At 59.7% G+C, this 25,674-nt stretch overlaps 2 protein-coding genes across 11 annotated transcripts; both read left to right on the forward strand.

The window, feature by feature from the left end:
* Positions 1-150: 150 nt before the first annotated feature.
* On the forward strand, positions 151-20,751 carry HGS (hepatocyte growth factor-regulated tyrosine kinase substrate). 10 transcript variants are annotated; one of them, XM_074320322.2, is made up of 25 exons: positions 197-295; positions 3,786-3,899; positions 5,024-5,151; positions 6,246-6,631; positions 8,058-8,142; positions 8,418-8,493; positions 8,942-9,034; positions 10,386-10,509; positions 11,872-11,924; positions 12,314-12,382; positions 12,957-13,081; positions 14,194-14,272; positions 14,350-14,448; positions 14,578-14,670; positions 15,308-15,346; positions 15,431-15,574; positions 15,666-15,725; positions 16,295-16,505; positions 16,876-17,048; positions 17,146-17,286; positions 17,373-17,550; positions 19,169-19,302; positions 19,384-19,503; positions 19,657-19,746; positions 20,066-20,751. In XM_074320322.2, the coding sequence occupies exons 7-25, from the start codon at positions 8,945-8,947 to the stop codon at positions 20,174-20,176; spliced, it is 2,133 nt and encodes a 710-aa protein (XP_074176423.1). In that variant the 5' UTR covers positions 197-295; positions 3,786-3,899; positions 5,024-5,151; positions 6,246-6,631; positions 8,058-8,142; positions 8,418-8,493; positions 8,942-8,944; the 3' UTR covers positions 20,177-20,751. The 10 variants fall into 10 exon arrangements, with proteins under 10 accessions (XP_074176420.1, XP_074176422.1, XP_074176421.1 ...); XM_074320318.2 differs by lacking the exons at positions 5,024-5,151; positions 6,246-6,631 and having other exon boundaries at positions 211-295; XM_074320323.2 differs by lacking the exons at positions 3,786-3,899; positions 5,024-5,151 and having other exon boundaries at positions 280-295.
* A 593-nt stretch (positions 20,752-21,344) lies between these two features.
* MRPL12 (mitochondrial ribosomal protein L12) lies at positions 21,345-25,144 on the forward strand. Its single transcript, XM_019735688.3, has 5 exons — positions 21,345-22,155; positions 22,766-22,952; positions 23,134-23,217; positions 24,546-24,680; positions 24,765-25,144. Exons 1-5 carry the CDS (start codon positions 22,082-22,084, stop codon positions 24,879-24,881), a joined length of 597 nt encoding a protein of 198 aa, XP_019591247.1. The 5' UTR covers positions 21,345-22,081; the 3' UTR covers positions 24,882-25,144.
* Positions 25,145-25,674: the final 530 nt, after the last annotated feature.

Raw genomic sequence — 25,674 nt, forward strand, 5'->3', positions numbered from 1 at the left:
GGCTCAGCACCGCCGTGACGCAAGGCCCGCCCTCCGCCCGGCTCTCATTGGATAAACCTCGTCTCCGGGATGCTCATTGGTCACGGTTCAACCGGAGCACATAGTTTGGGGCGAGCGGAAAGGCCCACCTCCTCGCGGTCCTAGGCCCGCCCGGCGACGTGTGCGTGCGCGCGCCCGAGGGGAAGGCGGAAGCGGAAGTCGGGGGCGCGCCGGCTCGCAGCGGAGGAGGCCACGGCGTCGGGTCGGGCCCGGGTCGCAATGGGGCGCGGCAGCGGCACCTTCGAGCGTCTCCTAGGTAACGCGGCCCCCGCCCGCCGCCGCCGCCGGCGCCTCAGCGGCGAGTCCGCGGTCCCCGCTCCGCTCGGTCGGCCGGCGGCTCCGAGCGGAGCGGGGCTGCCGCTGCGCGGCCCAGACACTGGGTGGGCGCTTCGCGAGCTGGGCTCGGCGCTGCCGGGCGCGGGCGGGAGCACTGACGAGGCGGGTGAGGGTCCGCGGAGGAGCCGGCAGGTCTCCAGGAATCGACCACCGGCATCTGACTGAGCGGGCCGGAAGTCCTGAGTCACTAAGATGGGTGACTCGGTCAAATAGTTAAACATCAGTAGATGCCACCACCAAAAGCCTAGGTTGCGTGGGGTTTAGGGCTTCTGACCAAAACATTGGCACCCTGTGGGGACAGAGCCCCAGAAAGTAGTTTACAGGCTCTTGGCCTCATGTGGAGGGGGTACTGGCTCGGGTGGTGAATGGCCGTCGGCTGTGGCTGATTGGCCTTCGGCTGCGGCCGGTTAGCCTATTGGCCACTGGTATTACTGCTGCGACTGCGGAAGATTGCCTAGGAGACTAGCAGAGCCGAAGAGAGCGGAAGAGGAGAGTCGAGAGAGTGGAGAAGAGTCTCAGTCGGTTGGCGGAAAAGCGGAGGGCAGGTCACGCGTCCGGTGGGCCCAGCCTCCAGTGAGACCATAGTGGTATGACTCCCCTACCTATGGCTCCGTGGGTGTTCCTTTTCGGCCTCACCATATCCTGCGTTCTTGTGTGGGGAGCGGGAGCAGAGACCACGCAGGCTGCCCCACCTGGAAGATGGCGCGGCAAGAAGGCCTCCTCGCACGACAAATGGAGCAGCGAGCAGGGTCTCCCGAACGACAAATGGCGCAGCGAGCAGGGTATGGTGTCGGCTGAAACTCTCCGGAATGTACTGGAGCAGTTTACACGTATAAAAGCTCAGCTTCGTAAGCAGAGTGCGGTGCCGGCCAACACCTACCGAAGCATGGTGGAGCGGTTTGTTCATGTGAGAGCCCAGCTTTGGGAGGCCCATGAGGAGCGACACCGGGAACGGGAGGCGCGGTCTGCCTGGGAGACTCGAGCCTCCAGCTGGCACACCACCTTCTTGGGCATAGAAGGCGGTGTCCTCCTTTTGTTGATCTGCTGCGGCCTTAGGCTCCGAAGCTTGTGGATAGCTTACAAGGAGGCCTCCACCCACTCAGACACCTGCCACGGTGAGCAAGATTCCGACCATGTAGGAATGGAGTCTGACTCTGGGCAGGAGGATGTGTGGCCCACACACAGTATGTGGTGTTCGGTGGCCACTGTTCTCAGGAGTTGGACCCCCAAGGAGGGGTGGGAGGACATGGACGGCTCTCCGGCCAGTGTGAAGAGGGCCCTGCAGGCTCTGGCTGAGCGGTTGCCGGAGGAGGAGAAGGCTACAGCCGGCCGCGTGGGCTGGATGTTCCTCACGGCCTTGAGTCTCAACACGGAAAATGCGCTTAATGAAATGGCCCCGGGTGCCGAACCAGGTGTCCTGGTTGGAAGCGCTGGAAGCCCGGGTCCGCCTGTTAGAACAGGGGCCCCACAGTGGAGACTCTGAGGCAGAGGTGGAGGAAGCAAGTGGAGACAATGTAGCTCCCAACCCCCAAGCCCGGCCAATCTTTAAGCAAAGGGTAAAACGTGAGCAACCTTTGGGCCCCGGGGGCTTTGCTGCCGGCAACCCAGCTGTGACTGAGTTCACTACCTACACCCCATATACTCCCACTGAGTTGCAGGAGCTGGGGAGGCGGTACAGACAGCGCCCTGGAGAGCCAGTCTCGGCTTGGCTATTACGTTTATGGGATGAGGGAGCAGACAGCATTCTCTGCTCCCCAGGCGAGATGGAAAAGCTAGCCTTCGTGACAGTGCATCCGTCCCTGCGACAAAGGTTACAAAACTGCCATAGATTGGCCAGTCTCTAATGCAGTGGCTCACTGCTGCGGTACGCACAGTATGGGGACAGGCTGGCGAGCTGCCAGACACTGTGAGTCAATGGCAGTCATATACAGAACTTACGCAAATAATCCGTGAAATGGGTATGAGACATGCTATTTTTAACCTCAACATGCAGGGCCCAGATGACGAGCTTTTTACTGCCAGCATGAGAGAGCTGGTTTTGGATACTGCACCTGCAAGTGCTTTTAGATCCTTGGTTGCTATTCTTACACCGTATGTAGGGCGACGGATCCATGAAGTTACAACTGCCATGGCCACCCTAGGGGATGTTGAAAGCCGGAGGCGAACGAAGTTAAGACAGGAGGTCCGCACAGTTGAGACCTGGAAGCCCAAACCAAAGATAAAGGGGCGAGATCGCGGGCCTCAGAGAGTAACACGCGCACAGATGTGGCGTGATCTCGTGGCAGCAGGGGTCGATAGGAAGAAAATAGACCGACAACCCAATGCACTCCTGCCGGAACTTTGGAAACAGTTGCGTCCAGAACAACAATTCCAGAGAAACATAAAGAAGGAGTCTGGGAAAGCGCGACCTGTGTCCCTCCAGGACTTCATGCAGCCGCTTGAGGCTGACCCCTTGCAGCTTGATTAGGGGTGGGGCCAAGGTACCTGGTCAGAGGGGACGAGCAGGGACCGGAGGCCCCACGTGGAACTGTCCATACATTGGTCCCCTTCTAATGTGTAGAGGGTTTGGCTTAGTTGACACTGGCGCCGACTGCAGTCTTCGTTTATGGGAACCCAGAACTGTTCCCTGGACCAGCAGTCTGCATTGATGGCTACGGGGGGGAAAACTGTGACTGTGAAAGCCGTTTCCTTACCACTGGGTATAGGAAGGCTTCCTCCTCGTACCTACAAGGTTTATGTCTCCCCCGTTCCGGAATATATTCTAGGGGTGGACGTGCTACATGGCCTCAGCTTACATACGTCGGTAGGAGAGTTCTGTCTCCGGATCCGGGTGGTGAAAGCGGTGACACGCGGGCATGCTCACCACCCTCCTCAAGTGTTGCCACAGCCCTGGCACATGGTTACAGTGCGACAGTACCGCCTGCCAGGAGGACAGGAGGAGATTGGTCGTACAATATTGGAATTGGAAAAGGCACATATTGTGAGGCCAACGCACAGTCCCTTTAACTCCCCAGTATGGCCTGTCAAAAAGCCAGATGGGACCTGGCGAATGACTCTGGACTATAGGGAGTTAAATAAGGTGACGCCACCCTTGCACGCTGCAGTGCCTTCAATTCATGATTTAATGGATCGTCTGACTGTCCGCCTAGGGACATATCACTATGTAGTGGACTTGGCCAATGCTTTTTTCTCCATTGACATTGCACCCGAGTGTCAAGAGCAGTTTGCTTTTACGTGGGATGGGCGGCAGTGGACTTTTCAAGTCCTTCCGCAAGGATACTTGCACAGCCCCACTATCTGCCACGGGCTTGTGGCCCAGAATTTGGCACAGTGGGATCACCCATCCTCTGTGGCCTTGTTTCATTATGTTGATGACATTCTGTTAACCTCAGATTCTCTTTCTGATTTAGAGCAAGCAGCTCCCTCTCTTCTCTGCCACCTGAAGTCACGCAGCTGGGTGGTGAATGAGGAAAAGGTCCAAGGCCCTGGCTTATCCGTCAAGTTTTTGGGTGTTGTATGGTCGGGTAAGACAAAGGTTATACCTGAGGCAATCATTGATAAGATACAAGCCTTTCCCCGGCCGACCAAGGTCTCCCAACTGCAGACGTATTTGGGTCTGCTAGGATATTGGTGGGCATTTGTACCCCATTTAGCACAAATGGCAAGGCCCTTGTATAATATGATAAAAAAGGGGGCCTCATGGGATTGGACTGAGGCTATAGAGCAAGCCTTCGTTGCCACGAAACGGGCAGTGTAGCAGGCACAGGCTCTGCAAGTAGTGGACCCCGGCCGCCCATTTGAACTTGATGTTCACGTAACCCAAGAGGGATACGGATGGGGCCTCTGGCAACGGCAGGAGCGTCTCCGGTTGCCAGTGGGATTTTGGTCCCAATTATGGAAAGGAGCGGAGGTCCGCTACTCTCTAATAGAGAAACAGCTGGCTGCTGTGTATGCAGCCCTAGTGGCCACAGAAGCCATCACAGGAACAGCACGCGTGTTGGTTAGAACAACATATCCTGTCCAGGGGTGGGTCCATACGTGGACCCAGGGACCCAAAACGGGGGTGGCACAGACCACCACCCTCGCCAAGTGGGGTGCCTACTTGGAGCAACGTAGCAGCCTTAGTTCAAGCCCTTTGAGCACAGAGCTACAACAGGTTCTGGGGTTGGTAGCCCAAGGTATGGAGCTTGTAGCCAAGCTCAAGGTATGGAGCTTGTAGCCCAGGCTGAGCCAAGTACTCTGCCTAGAGGGGAGCCCTTGTCCTACAAAGAAGGACAGCCCCCAGTACCTGAGGATGCCTGGTTTACCGATGGTTCTAGCCGAGGGGCTGCAGCTGTTTGGACGGCTATTGGTGTGCAGCCCAAAACAGACACCATTTGGTTTGATACTGGGACGGGCCAGAGTAGCCAGTGGGCTGAGTTACGGGCTGTGTGGATGGTGATCAGCCACGAGCCTGGGCCCCTACTTATTTGCACTGACAGCTGGGCGGTGTTCCGGGGCCTAACATTGTGGCTCCCTACATGGAAACACCAAAACTGGTTGGTGGGACACCGTCCACTGTGGGGTCAAGCCATGTCGCAGGACCTCTGGGACCTAGGGCAGAGAAAGGGGGTGACCCCAATGCATGTCACAGGTCACTCCCCCTTAGTGTCCCCAGGTAATGATGAAGCAGACGCCCTAGCACGGGTCTGATGGTTAGAACGGGCTCCTGCCACTGATGTGGCCCATTGGCTGCATAGGAAATTGCAGCACGCTGGAAGCCGAACCATGTGGCAGGTGAGCAGACGCTGGGGCCTGCCTTTGAAATGGCAGGAGATAGCAGATGCCTGCTATGACTGTGCCGTCTGTGCCCAGGACAGCCCCCAAAGGCGGAGGCTCCCCTGGGAGACACAGCAGATTACGCGAGGGAGGGTGCCCCTCACTCGCTGGCAAGTGGATTACATTGGACCCCTGCCTAAGGCCCGCAATGTGATATATGCATTTACAGCAGTGGACACTGCTACGGGGTTGATGTTTGCTTGGCCCTGTCCGGCTGCGGATCAGCGGCATACAGTGGTCGCCCTTACACGGCTGTGCGCCCTCTATGGGCGCCCCCAAGTCATTGAAAGTGACAGGGGTACCCATTTTACGGGGCAAGAAGTGCAGCGCTGGGCTGCCAGGATGGACGTGCAATGGTTGTTTCACACCCGGTACAATCCACAAGCAGCTGGCATGATTGAATGCTATAATGGCCTTTTGAAGCAAGGCCTCCGGGTGTCAAAACACCCTCCCACAATGCGTGACTGGGCCTCTCGTCTATGGGATGTCTTGAGAGTCCTGAATGAGAGACCATGGAAGGGAGGGCCTGCACCGCTCCCATTCAATTACAAGTTAGCACTAGTGAGACTCTGTTAAAGCCAGGCTACGGCAGAAATGGGAACATTTTGCTGCCAGCACCCACATGCCTGAAAGCAGGGGAACGGCAGCAATGGACTTGGCCCTGGCAGGTCAAAAGCCCCCACTGTCGGTGGTTAGGTCTGATAGCCCCATGGGGGGCCGGTTTGACTCATGATTTGCAAGTGACGCCAGGGGTGGTGGCTGAGTGGCCACCGCAAGTGACTGTAGTATACAGAGGTCCCGATACCGGGATGATTTTGTGAGGAAACTATGTGCTCTCACTATGGCCTATTATGGGGTCCCCTGTTCTGTTACATGTTGAAACTATGCAAGGGACCCCAAGTACTGCCATAAAGGTCTGGTACCACAAACCGGGAAAGGTGCCAGTGGCAGCAACCCTCCTTTCCCAGGACAAGAAGCTGGCATGTATCCTCCCAGATGGGAGGGATTTGCCATTGTTGGTTCCTAAGACTACCGTTTCTTTTCGTCCATAGGTGTCAGTAGGCTAATACGGCACAGGAACCCTCGTGGAAGACGCTTGTCACGAAAATTGTGAGGCGAGACCTTGCAGGGGTGGAGTGTGGGGACAGAGCCCCAGAAAGTAGTTTGCAGGCTCTCGGCTTCGCGTGGGGGGGTACTGGCTCGGGTGGTGAATGGCCGTCGGCTGTGGCTGATTGGCCATCGGCTGCGGCCGGTTAGCCAATTGGCCGCTGGTATAGCAGCTGCGACTGCGGAAGATTGCCGAGGAGCGGAGCAGAGCCGAAGAGAGCGGAAGAGGAAAGTCGAGAGAGTGGAGAAGAGTCGTCGGTCGGTCGGTTGGCGGAAAAGCGGAGGGCAGGTCACGCGTCCGGTGGGCCCAGCCTCCAGTGAGACCATAGTGGTATGACTCCCCTACCTATGGCTCCGTGGGTGTTCCTTTTCGGCCTCACCATATCCTGCGTTCTTGTGTGGGGAGCGGGAGCAGAGACCACGCAGGCTGCCCCACCTGGAAGATGGCGCGGCAAGAAGGCCTCCTCGCACGACAAATGGCGCAGCGAGCAGGGTCTCCCGCACGACAAATGGCGCAGCGAGCAGGGTCTCCCGCACGACAAATGGCGCAGCGAGCAGGGTCTCCCGCACGACAAATGGCGCAGCGAGCAGGGTCTCCCGCACGACAAATGGCGCTGTGAGCAGGATCTCCCGCACGACACACCCCCAAAGGGAGGACACCTCCCTGGGATCTGCCAAGCTCTTTTGAGGGCTGCTTCACTGGGGACCAGGCCAGCTCCGTCTGTCCTTCCCCACTCGCTCCGGGAAGCGCCAGGTGGTTCAGGAAGGCGTTTACTCTGTCGGAGGCCTATGGCTGCTCCTTGCCGAGCCTCCTGGAGGTCACAAATTTGTGGGCATATTCCCCCTCCCCCTTTGAACTTCGTGTGCTCTGTGTTTGGGACCGGTGCCCCGGGTGTTCAAATGCTCAGCTCCAGCCCGCCCTCCTTTTTCCTTGAGTGCAGCTTTGGGGGACACCTCAGGTGAAGCACCTTCCTTGCTCTTGGAAGGTGCCAGCTGAGGGACTCAGACACATGGGCTGGGTCAGCCCTTCATGGATCAGTCAGTTAGGACCAGATCAATTCTCATCGTGTACATGCCTTGTTAGGTCATGTGTGGTCTCCAGGGAAGATGGTGCGGTTAGGGCTGGAGCAGCAGCGCCTCAGAGCATGTCTGTCTGAGGAAGTGGTGAGGAGAGAGTAGAGGTGTTAATTGGGGTGTTTTTGGGGGTCAGTTCTCTTCCCACCGGTTGAAGCAGGGGCCTGGAGCCCGTGCTTCCTCTCTCCAGCCCTGTCCCAGCTGAGATCTAACCGACTAGGTTAAACTGAAAACCAGGGACTCTGATGGCCAAGGTGGCAGATTTCTCCTTGTGGAGAAGCAGCTGAGCATAGCATTGACTCCTGGTTCTGTCCCCAGCAAACTGTGACTTGAGGCAGTGACTTCACCTCTGCTTCAGTTTATGTGCAGAGGATGGAAATGGAACCTAGCTCGGAAGGTTGTGTATGGAGTGAGTGAGTTCACGTGAAGCATGTGGAACAGTAGCTGGTGTGTCACGAGCACATGAAGGGATCTCTGTTACTACTTTTCAAGCTGTCTGCTCCTTGTGGGAAGGACAGCACGTTCGTGCTTATCACTGTGTGTCGGGAGCATCTTCACAGGGTTTCCGTTTGGTTCACATGTTTAAAATGGGAATATGGCAGTCAGTCCTCCCTGTTGCTGAGCTGGGGGCTGCTTCGGGAATCAGCAGGACGAGCCCCCGTAACAGTGCATTTCTGCCCTAGACAAAGCGACCAGCCAGCTACTGCTGGAGACCGACTGGGAGTCCATCCTCCAGATCTGCGACCTGATCCGTCAGGGGGACACGCAGTAAGTGAGCGGGGCCTGTGCTCGCTCGTGAGCAACAGGGCGGCCGCACTGTGCACTAGGGTTGTGGGGTCACTGACCCTCCAAGGACCCTTTACCTTGGTAGAGAGCTGCCTAGGCTGCGTGCTGGGATTTCTGAGCTCTGGGACAGTCAGAGGACTTTTCTGTACAGTTGGGGGTTTTTAGGGACCAGATGGTGGACAGACTTTTCTCGTTTTAGTTGCTGAGACTGTTTCTTTTTTCTCTTTTTCTGCTCCGTCGATGCCTTTTTTTTTCAGAGCAAAATATGCCGTGAGTTCCATCAAGAAGAAAGTCAACGACAAGAACCCCCACGTGGCCTTATATGCCCTCGAGGTGAATAGACTCTTGCACTGCAATCTCTCAAGGGTCCCCAGCCCCAGCGGTCAGGATAGCACACGAGTGGCCCCCGTGGCCTTGCCCACCTAGCTGCCTGGGCACACCACCGGCAGAAGGCAGGCACTGGGCATGAGGGCAGATGTGAGCAGCCCTGACAGGGCTGGGGTGGGAGCAGTGCCTCAGCTGTTCCACCTGAAGATGACACACTTGGGACCCTGAGCGTGACTCTAGTTTCTGTCCTTGGTGATAAGTGCGGAGTTGGAGGCATGAACAAGCAGACACATAGGCTATTGCCTGCCTCAGAGGCTGTCATGTGGACTCTAGGATGGGCTGGGTGGCCTGCAGGGCCTGTCGAGGCCTGCCTTCTCCTGGGGAGGGAGACCCGTCCAGGAGAGGTCCCTGCCTTGTCCAGCAGCCAGACCCTTCCCATTCTTGGTGTCTGCAGGTGATGGAGTCTGTGGTGAAGAACTGCGGCCAGACGGTCCACGACGAGGTGGCAAACAAGCAGACCATGGAGGAGCTGAAGGAGCTACTGAAGGTGGGCACTCCCTGGGGGGGAGGGTCCCTGCGCCATGCCAATCCCAACATGGTCGTGTGTGGGGCACGTGCAGCAGGCCCCTCTTCCTGCAGGGTCAGGGAAGGCATCCCGGGACAGGGCTGGGAGCTGTGCCTTGAAGGACGGGACACGGACATGGGCGGGAAGGGCTCTGAGTGGGAGGCACGTGAGTCCAACATGTCCATGGAGGGACAGTGGGGAGACAGCAGAGCAGGTCCGCTTGGGGAGTGGGCTTCGTGTCCCCCTCCAGCAGAGGAGGAAAAGCCTCCTGAGCCTGAGACATCTTCCTGAGTGGGGCCCTGCCTGTGGCCTCCCAGGCTCGCCCTGCTCCCTGCAGGGATTGTGATGTGGGCAGTGACACCCAAGGTTGTGCAGAGCCATTCTTTGAGGTGAAAGGAGACCCCGTGGAGGTGAGGCTGTCATGTGACTGGCCGCTGAGAAGTACAGCCCTGAGCACCATCTCTTCTGCCACTGGCAGGCCAGGCCACAGTTTCTTGGTCCTGTCAGGGTGCTTGTCTGAGACCTGACCTGACAGCCAGCTTCTCTGAGGCCCACGGGTGACCTGGTCAGTCCCTACCCTGGCCCATCGGAAAGAGCGGAAGGAGTTGGAACCTGCCTTCTCCCACATTTGCCAGTTGTCCTGTTCTGCCACACGTGGTCTAAGCCAATTAGTCCCCCTTGCAGATAGGACAGGAGGGTCTGGACACAGGTCACAGGAAAGAACGAGAAGCCCAGTGCTGAGCTGTGGTAGGCATGTTCCTGAAGCAGCTTTCTCGTCCTGCCATCCTCCCGAGCGTGTGTGACAGTGCCCAAGAGGGCTCTGGAAGTGACTGACTGTGCTCTAAGCTGGTGGAAATGGTGGCTGTGTATGTGGGGACATGCCTGGAGCGCGTGTAATTGGAAGGGGGCTGGCTGGCTGCGCATCAGCTCCCTCTGCCTAGACCTGGTTGACTCTGCCTGTTGGCGGAGGTCGGTTTAAGGCAGGGCCAGAGTGGGGTATGGGTGAGCTCCCGCGCTGGTCAGGGAGGGCCGGGAGAGAAGCAGGTGTGGGGGATGCAGGACCGGAGAGCTTTGGCCTCGCTTGGGTCCCTGGCTTTTGCTGAGGGTTACAGTCCACGTCCTGAGTGGGCAGACCGGGGTGATGACTTCGTCCTCAGAGGCGGGCTTCCATGGAGAAGGGCCTGGGGAGAGGGTTGTACATGGTCCCTGTGACCCACCCCACCTCTGCCAGCCCCATCAACTTAGGGTACTGAGGTCCTGCCAGCCACTTCCTCAGGCTGACACGTCTCTGGTACCTGCATCTCCCATGACCTCCTGATGCTCTTCCCTGCAGAGGCAGGTGGAAGTCAACGTCAGAAACAAGATCCTGTACCTGATCCAGGCCTGGGCGCATGCTTTCCGCAACGAGCCCAAGTACAAGGTTGTCCAGGACACGTACCAGATCATGAAGGTGGAAGGTGAGTCAGGCGGGGAGGGACACGACGTCCAGGGACTGAGCGATTGCCCTGCATCAAGCAGGGCCATGGGCTGTGCTCACCCCATGCCGGCGGGGGACAGCATCTCACCTAGTGACCAGCAGTGGGCACGGGGAGCGGGTGTCCCCAGGGTGGGTGCGTGGGGTCAGCCCAGCTTTGGGCGCCTGACCTCATACTCGTCAGGGCAAGCATGAGGCGGTGCGGCAGACACACGGGAAGTTAACAGGAGCTGATTTCTGAGGGAGGGGTCCTAGGAGGGAAGTGCAGCTGGGACCTGGCCTCTGCGGGTCCAGTTTAGGACGAATGGGCGGGGAGCCCTGGAGAGCAGGCAGCACGACCGATGGGCCTGAGCCTGAGGATGAGCAGTGCGGGGAGCTCGGCCCCAGCATCCCACAGAGGACTCCGGTTCAGGGGCCCAGGGCTGAGCACACAGGCTGCCGAAGGGACGGGACGGGAGGCGCCATCCCAGAGGAGGGGCGCGGGCGGAGCTGGGGCGCTCTGAGCACAGCGGGACGTCCTTGGGCAGTTTTTAGCCAGGGCGTGGCCTCTGAGATGCTGTTTTTAAGGACCCCTCTGCGTTCTTCCTGCTGTTGTGGCAGCCATGGAGAGCTGGTGGGCTTCGGCAAGGAGGGCAGTGGGTTTAGGTCACGCTCGGAGGATTGGCTGGTCTTGGCCGGGCAGGACATGAGGGGCTGCGCCGGGGCTGCTCCCGTGTGTGCTGCGTCCTCAGCTCGGCCGTCTGGCCATGAAGAGCAGGCAGAGTGTGAGAGGGGCCGTGTCTGCTGGCTGGGGTCTGGGGGCTGGGCACCACCATGTGGACATATGGGGTCCTGTATAGGTCCGTGAGCTGGCCTCAGGCCCTCGGTGCTGGCTGTGTGCTCACGTTCACTTTCTTGGGGAGAGCGTCCGAAGCTTGATAGGCTTCCCAAAGGGTCTGTGCCTCAACGAAAGCTTGGGGACCCCGTCTTTAAGAGCAATGGGAAGTGTGGTTGGCTGGAGCGAAGGGCCAGGAGCCACATGGGGGGCCCAGGGAAGCTCTGTGAGGCCTTGACGTGGTGGGATCAAGGCCGTCTCTGCTGCGCCCTCCCCCCCAGCAGATGAAGCAGCTCTGCGGAGCCACCTGAGTGGTGTGGCCGGCCAGCTGTGCACCAGGATGCCCTTGCCCAGTGTGGGGTCACGGCACTGGCCACCCGGGGGCCCCGGGCCTCCTCTTATTGGTCTGTTTGGGGAGGCGGATGCCAAGACCCTAAAGGTCTCTGGGCAGACTGGTGGGGACGAGTGAGGCTGTCAGGCCTCGCACTCACCAGGGCGGCCCCAGCGATAACCGCGGCCTCCGTTCTCCAGGACACGTCTTCCCAGAGTTCAAGGAGAGTGACGCCATGTTCGCTGCAGAGAGAGTGAGTCACGGTGCTAGAGACGTAGGAGTGGGCTGCCCTGGGGAGGCTGAAGGGAGCCTGGACGGGGCCTGTTGGGAGTACCGGCGGCGGGCGAGCCGCTGTTTGTCTCAAAAACGAGAACTTTCCGCAGGCTGACATTGGAACACAGTTCAAGGTGCTGCCTTTGGACTGTGGCTGGTGGGTTCATGTCGTTAAACATTGACGTGTCCTTGGTGCCATGGGACGTATTGCTGTTGAACGTTTAGAAAGAAAAGTTCTTTAGAGGCTCCTTCCTCGTGTCCTCACTGACCTGGCGTGGCCTTTGCCACGCTGGGTCTTCTCCCGTCTGTGGGAAGTGGGCATCTTGGAAAGGGAGGGCTGTGGGGTTCTGACTCTGCCCCCCCCCCCAGGCCCCCGACTGGGTAGATGCAGAAGAGTGCCACCGGTGCAGGGTGCAGTTCGGGGTGGTGACCCGTAAGGTGAGTCACCATATGGGGGGAGGGGTCCGGCTGCATGCAAGGCCAGGCAAACCCCAGGCCACCTGCGTCATCCTGTGGCCACTGCCCCCATGCACAGCCCTTTCCCTCTTGGCCTTGGCCAGTCCCCAGCTGTGTGGTGGAGCGTGGCCACCAAGGGGTCTGGTGTCTGATGCTCAGACTCGCCTCTGCCGACAGCCCCTCAGCCATGTGTCCTCAGCTGACTCTGCCTGTCCAGCTTGGACTCTCAAGCCAATGTCTCTGTCCCCACTGAAGCTCAGGCCGATGAGGGCAAAGGCTCGGCCTGGGGTGTCCCCACCTAGCAAAACCTGTCTCAGCTTAATTCACGCATGGTTTTTGTGAACCTTGTTACTTTAAAATCTTTCCCCTAAGCGGCAGCTGCAGCTGAGGGCCGGGGCGTGCCCTGTTTCCCCAGGGCCCTGCCCGCCCTTGGCCCACTGCAGCCTGGGAGGCCAGCCTGGCACACTGTGTGGCTGGTGGTGCTGGGCGGAGTGGGTGCGGAGCCTAGGGCCCTCGCCTGGTGGCTGCCTGACCTGCCCCATGTCACGTGTCACAGCACCACTGCAGGGCCTGCGGCCAGATCTTCTGTGGCAAATGCTCCTCTCGGTACTCCACCATCCCCAAGTTCGGCATCGAGAAGGAGGTGCGCGTGTGCGAGCCCTGCTACGAGCAGCTGAACAAGTGAGTCTCCCGCTGGGTGCGCAGGCTTCTGTGCTCCATGCAGCCGGCTTCTGTCCTGCTGAGGACTGTCCAGGAGGGCTGCTCCATTCCCCGGCCACGCCCCAGGCTCAGGGCAGTGCCCGGTGGGCGCAGCCAGGGCCTGACACCTGCCGGCCACTTGCTGCGGTTTGTTTAACCTTCGCTTTTCGTCTGGAAGTGAAACTTACAGGCAAGACGCCGGCGCGATAAGACTCCGCGTGCGTGCCCTCCACCTGGTCCCTGGGTGTTGACATTGACTTGTTTCCACGGTGGCTTAATTGCGTGTCCTCCTCTCCCATCTGCATGTGTGTTCACACACACGTGCTTTATCCTGAACCATTGCAAGTGAGCTGTCCCCACCCCTGCACCTTCATGTCCCCAGGAAGAGGTACATCGTCTTCCGTAGCACAGCACGCCTGTCAGGGCAGGCGTTTGGCATCACTCCCCAGCTGATGCGGACTTTGCAGCCCCTTTTCTGGCTGTGCCAAGTCCCAGTGAAGTCAGTGGCTGTTCTGTCCCATCAGGGCCCATCGGGCTCTTCACTGCGTGGCAGGGACTGTCACGCCCCCTCTGCTCCCCAACATCTTTGTTGTTCATGATGCAGACATTTCTGAAGGGTCTAGGCCATTGCAGTGTGTCCCTCAGCTTGGTTCAGGCTTCCTCATGGTCCATATCAGGTTCTGCAGCCCTAGCGGGATCCCAGGAGTCAGGCTGTGCCTCTCGGTGCAGCAGGTTAGAGGCCCAGGCCGTCTGTATGACCCAGTGTCAGCGATGGGAGCCAATCCCTCGGCTAAGTGGTGCCTTCCGGCCACTCCACTGACACGCTCTTCTGTGCAAAGCTGCGTCCCAGCCAGGCGGGTGTTTGAACCTCGCTTTCAGGGGAGGGGGCTGTGGCTCAGGCGAGGTGACTTGCACGGTTCCTAGGCCTGCAGGTGACAGAGCTGGTGGGAGGGTTCAGCTTTTCTCGAGCGTGGCCGAGGAACCACTGTCATCACTCCATGGGGACACTGGAGGGAAGTCCCGGCAGCGTCCTGAAAAACTCTGGGGGGGTCAAGGTGCAGTGCCCAGCCCCTCACAGTGTCCTGTTGCTCCAGGAAAGCCGAAGGCAAGGCCCCCTCCACGACAGAGCTGCCCCCGGAGTACCTGACCAGCCCCCTGTCGCAGCAGTCCCAGGTACTGGCCGGCCTGCGGGCGCCTCTCCCCGGGTGCTTCTCCCCAGGCCATGCTCAGCCCGCTCTGTCTGTCCCCAGCTGCCCCCCAAGAGGGATGAAACGGCCCTGCAGGAGGAGGAGGAGCTGCAGCTGGCCCTGGCCCTGTCACAGTCGGAGGCTGAGGAGAAGGAGAGGATGGTGAGCTGAGAAGGGAGGCCCGAGTCTGTGGTGCGGGGGGAGTACCCTTAGCTATTTGGGGAGGGCACAGAGTGTGGAGGCTTGGCCGCCTGTGCCACGTGCTTCCCGCTCTTCCTGGTTCTCCCTCAGAGACAGAAGTCCACATACACATACCCCAAGGCAGAGCCCGCGCCTGTGGCTTCATCGGCGCCCCCTGCCAGCAGCCTGTACGCTTCGCCTGTGGTGAGCGTCCCCTCCAGCTTGGTCACACTGGCTTGGGTGGCTTTCCATGGGAGGGGGCAGGAGGGCTGCCCAGGAAAGGACAGTGCTGTGTCACGCGGCCTGCTCCCTTCCCCCCGTAGCCTTTGGTTCCTGGTCAGGGGTCCCCTGTGGGGGCAGAGGAACCAGTAAGGCTGGAGGCCCCGCTGGTGTGAGCCCAGTCTCCCCCGGCAGGAGGAGGTAGGGAGCTGTGGGATCAAGGGTGGCTGCATTTTTCTAGTGTCAGCCTGAGGGCATGACAGGACTTACTTTCTGGGGGGGTCAATCCAAGCTCTGTGGCCTCAGCTCCTTTGAATAGTGGGTGGGTGGGGGTGGGGCCAGCCGGGTGGGCATTGAGAACAGCCCTGCCACCTACCTGTCGGGGACCATCTGTGCTGCTGATGGGGGGGGGGGGGGGGTGCTGCCCTGCTCCTTGTCAGTGGTGATGGGGCCTCTCAGGGTCCCTGCAAACCAACCCTGGCCAAACTCCAGAGTCCACTGTCACTGCTGGGCCACCCGGGCCTCCTGAGTGATGGCTGGGGAGGAGCTGGGCGTGGGCTTGAGCCTGCAAGTCACTGCTCCTCTGGCCTGTGGCCCTTCAGACCTTCCCATGTCTCCCCAGAACTCGTCGGCGCCACTGGCTGAGGACATGGACCCCGAGGTGAGCCTCCACCCTCACACCCCCGCACGTGGTGCTTCCCCTCGCTGCTCCCTCGTCCTTAGGAGTGACCTGTTACCCGTGCAGCTCGCCCGGTACCTGAACCGGAACTACTGGGAAAAGAAGCAGGAGGAGGCTCGGAAGAGCCCCACGCCGTCCGCGCCGGTGCCCCTGACGGAGCCAGCCGCCCAGCCTGGGGAGGGACATCCAGCCCCTGTGAACGTGGTGGAGGTAAGGTGCCCTCTCAGTGCTTCTGCACCGCAGTCCCCTGGGAGGGGACGCGGGGCCAAGCCGGCCCCACTCACCCTCTGGTCTCTTCCAGACGCCCCTTCCGGACACAGACTCTCAGCCCATCACTTCCTCCAGTGGCCCCTTTAGTGAGGTAAGCTGGGGCTCCGTCCTCAGGCTGGGCAAACGCGGCCTCCTGAGTGCAGAGCGCCAGGCCCCACTCCTGTCCTGACAGGAAGGCCAAAGGCGGGCGTCTCTGGGCCAGCTGTGGTCCAGAGCTCGGCCACTCGCTGCATATGCTGAACGGAGCAGAATGTTCTAGGGCAGCCCAGAGTCTGAGTCTGTCCTGGGGCTTCTGGGCTTTGCTGGCCATTGGAGTAAGACGCCAGGCCTTAGTGGGGGAGGCAGGCCCCATGTCACCACCAGTGGGAGCGCCTGCGAGGGAGGCCAGAGGGCCTGCAGCCAGCACTGTCCTGGCCCCCACCATGCCCAGGGCTGAGAGCCAAGCCTCCCTGGGCGTTGGTTTCTCATTTGTGAGACAGGAGGCTGTGGTGCCCCCGCAGCGCCATCCAGAGGTCAGGTCAGGGGCGCTGCAGGCTTGGAGCTCAGCGCCCAGATGGCTCCTGGTGCAGGTAGGGCTGCCGCCGCCCCACCCAGGGAGTCTGTGCCTCACTCGGCCTGGTGGCTGGTAAGGCTCAGCCAGACTCCCGTGTGTACCCACAGCAGTGCCAGAACGGGGAGTCAGAGGAGAGCCACGCGCAGTTCCTGAAGGCGCTGCAGAACGCCGTCAGCACCTTCGTCAACCGCATGAAAAGCAACCACGTGCGCGGCCGCAGCATCACCAACGACTCGGCTGTGCTGTCCCTCTTCCAGTCCATCAACAGCATGCACCCCCAGCTGCTGGAGCTTCTCAACCAGCTGGATGAGCGCAGGCGTACGTGCCTCCCGCGACCCCGGCCCGCCCTGCTGCTCGCCTGGGTGCTGTGGGGGCCTCCTGCGCTGGCTAGTGGCTGAGGGTTGTGAAAAGGTTCCCAGGGTGGGGCTCCCCCGGGGCTGTGGCTTCTCGGGAGTCTGGCCTGTGGGCTCCAGGTCAGGTGGTCTTAGTGACAGGAGATGACCCACTCACTAAGCACAGGACAGTCAGCTTGTGGAAGAATCCCCCACCCAGCCCCTATGCCAGCCGTGCCCTGTTGACAAGCGCTTGGCTGGGCAAAGGAAGGCCCGGCCCCGCACGGGGCAGGAGCCCCACCGGGCAGCCTGAGCCTCCGTGCCATGCCCAGGGTTCCCTGCCCCGCCCTCCGCAGTGTACTACGAGGGGCTGCAGGACAAGCTGGCCCAGATCCGCGACGCCCGGGGGGCGCTGAGCGCCCTGAGGGAGGAGCACCGGGAGAAGCTGCGCCGGGCAGCGGAGGAGGCCGAGCGCCAGCGCCAGATCCAGTTGGCGCAGAAGCTGGAGATCATGCGGCAGAAGAAGCAGGTGCGGCGGGGCACGCGGGGTGGGGGGCGGGGCACGCGGGGTGGGGGCGGGGCGGGGGGCGGGGCGACCCTGCCTCACCGCTGTGCTGTGGCCACAGGAGTACCTGGAGGTGCAGAGGCAGCTGGCCATCCAGCGCCTGCAAGAGCAGGAGAAGGAGCGGCAGATGCGCCTGGAGCAGCAGAAGCAGACCATCCAGATGCGTGCCCACATGCCAGCCTTCGCCCTGCCCTACGCCCAGGCACGTGCCCCCCCGCACACCCCCTGACCCCACCCCGCTAGCCGCTGGCCGCCAGCCGCCACCTGATGGCCTCTCTCTGTCCGTAGCTCCAGGCCATGCCTGCGGCAGGGGGTGTGCTGTACCAGCCGTCTGGCCCCACCAGCTTTCCGGGGACCTTCAGCCCAGCAGGCTCGGTGGAGGGCTCCCCCATGCACACTGTGTACATGAGCCAGCCAGCCCCGGCCGCCAGCGGCCCCTACCCCAGCGTGCCCGGGGCCGCAGCAGGTAATGGGCAGGTGGACGTGCCCACCAGTCAGGGTGGGCCCCACACCATTACCTTCTTTTTTTCGGCATAACATGAGATTTACAGAAAAGAAAACGGTACAAAGAATTTTCCAGATTCCCCAGATGTTAACATTCTGCCACATTTGCTCACTCCACACACACACGCGTGCGCGCGCTCACACACTTTCCTGGCCCATTGCAGAGTGAGCAGCAGCAGGTCCCCATTACTCCTAGTGGCTTCAGTGCACTTTTCCTAAAACCAGACACTCCCTCAGGCCCTGGGCTCAGACCGCGCTGGGACCTCCCCCACTGCCACGCTGCTCAGGTTGTCCCAGTAGGAAGCCCCTCGCATGTGTTGTAGTCAGCTGTTCTCTTTTGCCTTCTTTAATCTAGAGTATATCTCGGTTTGTCTTTGTGTTTCGTGACATCGACTTCTCAGAGAGCACTGCAGACCACCGCTCAGTTTGTGCTCATTTGGTGTCCCGTGGGTGTGACGTGCTAGGGCTGTATTTTGGCTGGATGTCACAGGAATGACTGTTTTTCCCTTGATACTCAAGTGTTTTGTGGGGAGAAAGACTTTTAAATACTCTTGTTCTGCTTAAATTTTCACGTACCAACTAAATATTTACTATCTATAAGTTTTAGTAGTTTTTGCCTGAACTTGTTAAATGTCAGGTAGTGACTTTCTAATTCTGTTTTCCCATATTTATTAGTTGTCTTTCTAAGGAGGTACTTTTCCTTCTCCTGTTCATTCATCTGTCGTATTAGTGTGGACTCATTTTATTCAAAAAGTCATAGTCTTTTACTTTGTGTTGGTGCTGACTGTCCCAGGTGTAGCCTGGGAGCCCCTCAGGCCGGCTCCTGTGTGCTCCTGACACGTTCCGCCATCTTTTGGATGCTTTCTTCCTGGTACAAGTAGATATTCTGTGTTCATCTTGTACTTTCTCAGTCCTGGAAACAGCCATTTCTCCAAGGAACCCCAGGTTCCTCTTAGTGAAGGAGGGCATTTGGAGACCCAGACCTGGGTTCAGGCCCTCAGCAGACTGAACAGAAAGTGTGTGTGGACACACACACACACACGCATGCATCTTTATCTGCATATAGCAAAACACGCATGTTTACTCTCATACCTCCCAGTTTAGCAGCACAGGCTCCCCTCTTCTGCATCTGTAATCCCCTGTCTGACAGGCCTGCCTCTCGTCCTCTGTACTGACTTGTTCATTCCTGGAATTCACAGAAGGTAGTTTCAGGAATGCCAACCCAGGCCACTGTGCAAAGGGTCCTCCTGACCAGGCTCGCTGTTGTCCTGTGTCTTCAGGCTGTGGGCCCAGAGTCCAGATCTGGGTTCAGAAGTTATTAGCCTTAGCTCTTCCCCACCCCCTGCCGTGTCACCATTTACTCATTTGGAATACAGTTGGGTTCGTTTCTTCCCATTTTGTTCAATTGTAGGGGTCCTCTCCCGTCTTTGTTGATTTCATTTATTTTCCTTTTGTGAGACTGTGAAACATGAACTTGGTTCCAAAAGTCACAACCAAACAGAAAACTCAGAGAAGTGACGCCCCTCCCCCCCCCCCCACGGCTTCCTGGGTCGTGAGCTCACTCCTCTTTTTCTCCACAGACCCCAGTATGGTGAGTGCCTACATGTACCCAGCAGGGGCCACTGGCGGGCAGGCGGCCCCCCAGGGCCCAGCGGGGCCCACCACCAGCCCAGCCTACTCATCCTACCAGCCCACTCCTAGCCAGGGCTATCAGGTAGGCGGGCAAGGCTGCTCCCCTCCCCTGGGACGCCCACTGGGTGCCCGGCCCGCTCCCATCACACCCTTCCCCTGACAGAACGTGGCCTCCCAGGCCCCGCAGAGCCTCCCAGCCATCTCCCAGCCTCCGCAGTCCAGCACCATGGGTTACATGGGGAGCCAGGCGGTGTCCATGGGCTACCAGCCCTATGGCGTGCAGGTGAGACCGTGTGGGGTGTCCGTACAGGGGCGAGGGCTGGGGGCGCACTGGGCAGGCTCAGCCCTTCTCATCACCACCCCCTTCCCCTCCACGGGCTCCCCCTGCTGGTTTTCCTCCATCAGTGCAGTGACGGGTTCCTTTAATCCTCCACAGAATCTCATGACCACCCTCCCCAGCCAGGACGCACCTCTGCCGCCCCCACAGCAGCCCTACATCTCGGGGCAGCAGCCCCTGTACCAGCAGGTGAGCCTCTTGGGGCCGCTACCCAGGGGACCGTGCCCTCAGCTGGGGGGTGGCCCTGGGAAGAGCGAGCAGGGCGGCCAGGGATACTGCTTGCAAACATACCCTGGAGGGTCACGCGCAGTGACCTCTAGGTAGCAAACTGTGTGTTGACTTAAAAGGTCAGCTGCAGACATTGTTGGGATCTCCCGGGGTCTGCCTCTGCTGGGGAGGCCTCTCTGAGTCCTACGGTACGGCCCAGACAGAGGATGCTAGAGAAGCCACTAGAGGGTGGGAAGCTGGGGTCTGGGGCGGAAGGACCAATAGCTGGTGTGTCCCCCAGATGGCGCCCTCGGCTGGCCCTCCCCAGCAGCAGCCGCCTGTGGCCCAGCAGCCGCCAGCACAGGGGCCGCCCGCACAGGGCACTGAAGCGCAGCTCATCTCATTTGACTGACCCGGGCCGGCTCACTGCCCAGAGGAACACTGCGGTTCTCGAAACTGCCGCCTCCGTTTCTAACTAGCATCATCCTCCCGCCTCGTGCTCTCCTCTTACTGCCCTGTAGTGTCCCTGCTCTGAGCGAGTGGGGATGGCCCCTCTCCCTGGCCCTCCTCCTGTCTGCCTGCTGGCTCCTCATCCCCCACGCTCCATTCTCGTCCCTGTCTCCTTGAGTTGGTCTCTGACTTCTTTCCCCAGGGCTGGTCTTTGGGGTTGAGGGTGGGAGGGTAGGATCTCTGACAGGAAGCCCCCAGCCTGGTATGTCGGGTCCCATGAGGGGCAACTGGAGTGGGGGTCCCGCTGCCCTCCCATCCTCCCACCCCATAAGACCTTGGGTTCCTGTGGTCTGTGACTAGTGTGAGTCTCCTCAGAGCCCTCTAGCGTGGCCCCTGGGCTGTTAGCAGAGGTGCTCCTGGCCCTCACAGGAAGGTTGGGGGCTTGTCTCCAGTTTCTCTGCTTCTGAGCTGTCATCTCACCCAGTGCCCCAAATAGATGAAATGAAACAGTGATAATAAAATTAATTTCAACAAGTATTGAGTGTCTGCTTAGAGAGGTAGTGGCGTGTAGGGCAGCCTGCCCTGTGCCCCAGGCCGTTTCACAGTCTCCCCAGGGGACGCTGCTCTGACCGCAGTTGCAGATCTGTGTCCTCCCTAAGACAGCACTGGGGCACCCTTCTGACAGTCCTCCCCACGCAGCGCTGCCCAACTCCTGGGAGACACCTACAGGGACCCCAGCTCTGTCCGACTACCATGCTCGTTGTAGTCTAGAAGACTCATGGCCTCTTGCATCCAGAGTTCAGGACACCTCACCTTAAATACCCAAACCTCTTAGGTGACCCCAGCATTAGCTCTTCTGTAAAGGAAAGGACTAGTTTCATAGGCACAGAGGCCACCTGAGCTCAGGTCAACAGCAGGGCCAAGATAACGAGATGCTGGGCAGAGGGCAGCCCTGCCTTCTCCATGTGACCTAGTCTGGTGGGCTCCAGCACTGGCTCTTAGAAAATGTGGGGCGCGGCGGGACAGCTGGGGGACTTGCTTGCTCTTCTGCTTGCTGCATTTGAAGAGCAAAGGCCCAGGACCCTCCCAGCCGACGCTGCAGCGGGGTGGAGCCAGACACCCCACGTGCGGGATGTTTTGAGAGCTGGACAGAGGAAGGCCAGGAGCGCAGAGGATTTGGGTGTCTGGAGACGGCTTAAAACTGTTCTTCTCCCAGGGGCACTGCTAGCCCTTCTGCCCAGGACCCCATCACGCGACCCCTTCCGGGCTCCATTACAACCCTTAGCAAACACTGTAAGCAGAGTCCCGAGCCCCGCTGCCCAGGACACGGCCTCGCTCCCGGGCGGCCTGGACCGAAAGACAAAACGTGCTCCCTCCCGTGCTGGCGGGAGAGGGAGCCGTTTCGGTGGAGGAGGAAGCCCGGAGCAGGCTGGCCAGAGGGCAGCTGGAACTCTGCGCGCTGGGTGACCATGGACTGCGGGCCGCAGAGCAAACGTCAGGAGCCGAAAGCCACTGTCTGCGGACGTCAGGCTTGGGCAGGGATCGGGGGGCAGGGATCGCTGCGCTGTACAATAGAGGCCAGGCCCGTCTCCTCGACTCGGACGGATCCTGGCTCCAAGCCTCGGCTTTCGTTCGGCCAGCGGGGCGAGGGACCGAGTCACACTGCCGGAACCCCGGACCCCAGCCTTCGCCGCCGAGGGTCTGCGCAAGCGCGGCCCGCCGCCTTGTGGGTAATCTCGGGAAGCGAGAGGAAGTTGGCGAGAGGAGCGGCTAGAGCGTCCTCCCCCAGCGCGTATACTCGGCGGCCCTGGCGGCTAGAGTGTCCCTCCTCCCGGGAGCCGCGTGTGACCTTCCCGCCCGCGGAGCGATGCTGCCGGCGGCCGCTCGCCCCCTGTGGGGGCCATGTCTCGGTCTTCGGGGCGCCGCGCTCCGCCTCGCCAGGTACCGCGGGCTGCCGAGGACTGGGCGTGCAGAGTGGGGGCCCACGGCCGGCCACTGCTGGTTCAGGTCGGGGCGGCGGGCGGGAAGAGACCCCAGCTCGTAGGGTCCCGGCGGGAGTGTGGGGCGCGGGGGCTCCCCGCGTGCCGACTCCCTAACCATGCAGGCCGCGGAGAGTGCCGGGGTGGCCCCAGGTGACCTTGGACGGGTTCTTGCCCCTGTCCAGGCCTCAGTTTCCCCCGCAGCCCAGTGACGTCCACTGATAGGACTCCCATCAGTGCATCCGGCGTCCCGCGGTCAAGAGACCCAGGTTCTGAAAAGCTTTGGGTAGCAAAATGTATTCAAGTAATTGCCTTACCCCCGTGGGCTATTACTGTTCATTCAAACCAGGAAATTAACATTGTGGGTAGCATGTTTGCGATGATTATGTGGATTTCTAAGGTTCTTGAAGAATGTAAAGTAGCTGGGAAATCCCGTTGCTATCCACGTGGACTCGAGTCTAAGCACCCTGGGTTGGGACCTAGGAGCTAGACAGGAGAGCATGGCGCCTGCATGCTCGGACTTTTGTCACCCACCTGTGCCAGGCTGATGGTTCTGTTTGAATGGGGTGTAGGCAACAGGTGCCAGGTGTCTGTGCAGTGCGGCTGATGAGATGCAGCAGCCATCAAAGAGGGGAAGCCCTGGCCAGTGCACCCCTGGATAACGCCCCCAAGGAGTACCCCCCCAAGATCCAGCAGCTGGTTCAGGACATTGCCAGCCTCACGCTTCTGGAGATCTCAGACCTCAATGAGCTCCTGAAGGTATCACGGGCTGGGCCTGGGCACTGAGGTCTGGGGCCCTTGTCTTGTTTCTGGTGTATTTGGGGAGTTCAGTAAATTGTGGAAAGTGTGCCCCCTGTGTGCGAGGACCGTGCCAGATTTGTCCCTGAGTGTATGTGGTGTGACAGCCCACTTCTGAAACTGTTCTCCTCTGGCCCTGCAGAAAACGTTGAAGATCCAGGATGTCGGACTCATGCCGATGGGTGGCATGATGCCTGGTGCGGCCCCTGCTGCCGTGGTCCCCGAGGTGAGCCCAGGCTGGGGTCCTGAGCAGAAGGGGATGTTTCTGTGGTGCACAGTTCCCATCTTGCCTCACGTCATGTGGCCAGATTTCTCTCAATCTTCATCTTGGACCTGTATCAGTCAACTTACCCTGCGAATGTATGTGTTTTTGCCTGTGGGCTCCCCATCTGCTTCCCAGGACCTCCTCCCTACAAGGATGTGCGGGTCCCTGCCCACTGGGGACCGTGTTTCTAGTGGAGGGAAACAGACGATCATCCAGATGAGAGAGAAAAGACAGAAAGAAATTATGTTGAATAGTACAACATCATAAGTGCTGTGGGAAAAAGGGAAGAAACTTGAGGGGGCAGGTACAATTTCGAGAAAGGCCATGGTGAGCTGGTGACACGGAGATGTGAGGAGCTGAGAAAGACAGCAAGGCTTTCCTGGTAGAGGGACGGTGGGCACAGGGCCATGAGGCCTGTTGGGGCTGGAGAGGAGCGAGGTGATGGGCAGCTCCATTCTCTGGTCGACAGGTAGGTTTGGGTCTCTGCGAGGAAACCAGGCTTGAAGCCACATGCTAATTGGGGTGTGGGGGAGGTTTGCAACTTTTGTTACAAAAATATTATCCACAAGTAGAAATAGCACAATCACTCATGTACCCGTCACCCAGCCTTAGTAATAATTAAGGTTTTGCCATTTGCCCCACTTGTCCCTTGAAACTTAAGGCACATTTCTGCTCTGTTCTTTTTTTCCTCCAGCACATCTCCAAACAGGCATTTTCTTGTGTAGCCAGGAGCCATTTGCACAAGGCCCAGAATTAGTGCTTTCCTGTCCCAACCTATTCAGATTTCTAGAGCTGTCACGCCCAGCTGTCCCTTGTTGGTCACTTGGTGAAGGTGGAGCTGAAGCTGGTTGTAAATTTGTCATCGATACATACATAACCTTGGGCTTGGCCGAGGACTGGAATGGCACTGCTTTTCTGTGACATTATTTTATCCACAAAGCATGTTAGGTGTCACTCTTCCTGCCTCATAAGTTCTAGTTTTTAAGGGATGAGGGAACTAGAGTGTTGGGGGTAAGGGGAGGAGGCAGTTTTAGAACAGCATTTGGAGATGGAAACGTTTCTGTGTGATGGAGCCAGGTCTGACCCAGGAGTGGATGAGGCAGAGAGAGCACCCGTGGGCAGGGGCTTGACCAGTTGGGTGACCTGAGCCTGTTTGGTGGCATGGTCTCCTGCTGGAATCACAGGCTTTGCCAGGCTGTCGGCCTGGGTCCTGCCATTGGGGTACAGGATGGGGTGGGCTTGTCCAGCCATCCTTCCTCAACTTGCCACCCACTTTCCCCTGCTCCCAGGCAGTAGAAGAAGACATCCCCAAACAGAAAGAACAGACGCACTTCACCGTCCGCCTGACAGAGGCAAAGCCGGTGGACAAAGTGAAGCTGATCAAGGAGATCAAGAACTTCGTCCAGGGCATAAACCTCGTGCAGGTGAGTCCCCCCGCCCCCCGGCCCCCCCCTAGGGCGGGCTCGGTCCAGGGACCCGGGTCTGGTGTCTGACTTTGCCTCTGATAGGCAAAGAAGCTGGTGGAGTCCCTGCCCCAGGAAATCAAAGCCAACGTCGCCAAAGCCGAGGCTGAGAAGATCAAGGCGGCCCTGGAGGCGGTGGGCGGCACCGTGGTTCTGGAGTAGGCCAACGCGGAGGACTTGTGGACAGGGGTCCCAGGGACCTGGGCGAGGCCCCGCCAGCACCCAGGCACAGCTTCCGGGCGGTCTCGGAGCAGAACTGCACACAGTCACCGCGTGGCAGCCCGCTCTGGGACAGGCGGATGGACCTATTGAGACGGGGAGGGGGCGGCAGCTGCCTGTGTGAGCACCGGGCGGACTCTGGACCGTGCCTCCAGTTCACGCGCCCTCTGGTGGTCGCTGAGAAGAATACATTGTTCAGGCGCTGAGTGTGCAGTGGTGTGTGGGGGTTCTTGTGCAGGGGCCGGCCCTCAGACCCCACAGCAGGTGACGTTCCTTGGGTCGCATCGTGGGGATCTGGGCAGTACCCAACCTGCCTGGCGGCGGCAGGTGATACATAACTGGTTCCAGACCTTCACCCAGGAGCTGGGTGTGCGGTGCCTGCCAAGTTCGTTTGTGAACCTTGGCGGCCTTACTGAGGCCGGCTCCGAGGCAGTGGTGCAGCCTGGCCCAGGCAGGCGGGGCTGCAGTCTGGGTCCCAGGCAGCCTTGATAGGCAGCCCTGCAGCGGTTGGGAGTCACTGCTGTTCTCATGAGGCCCTTAAGGGGGCTGGGTCATGGAGGGGCGAGGTGAGGGAGGTGGTCTGGTGCCAGGGGATGGCATTTACAGATGGCAATGGCCACCCCCTGCTGCTGAGGGTGGCCCTGAAGCCTTGCTTCCAGGACCCTCAGCAGAGCCAGGGAGGGGGCAGGAGAGTCCTTCCCCCTCTGCCCTTGGCAGGAGACCGAGACTGGCTTTG

This window comes from Rhinolophus sinicus, chromosome 12 (genome assembly GCF_057876585.1).
Source record: "Rhinolophus sinicus isolate RSI-liver-muscle chromosome 12, RSI-T2T, whole genome shotgun sequence".
Taxonomy (NCBI): domain Eukaryota; kingdom Metazoa; phylum Chordata; class Mammalia; order Chiroptera; family Rhinolophidae; genus Rhinolophus; species Rhinolophus sinicus.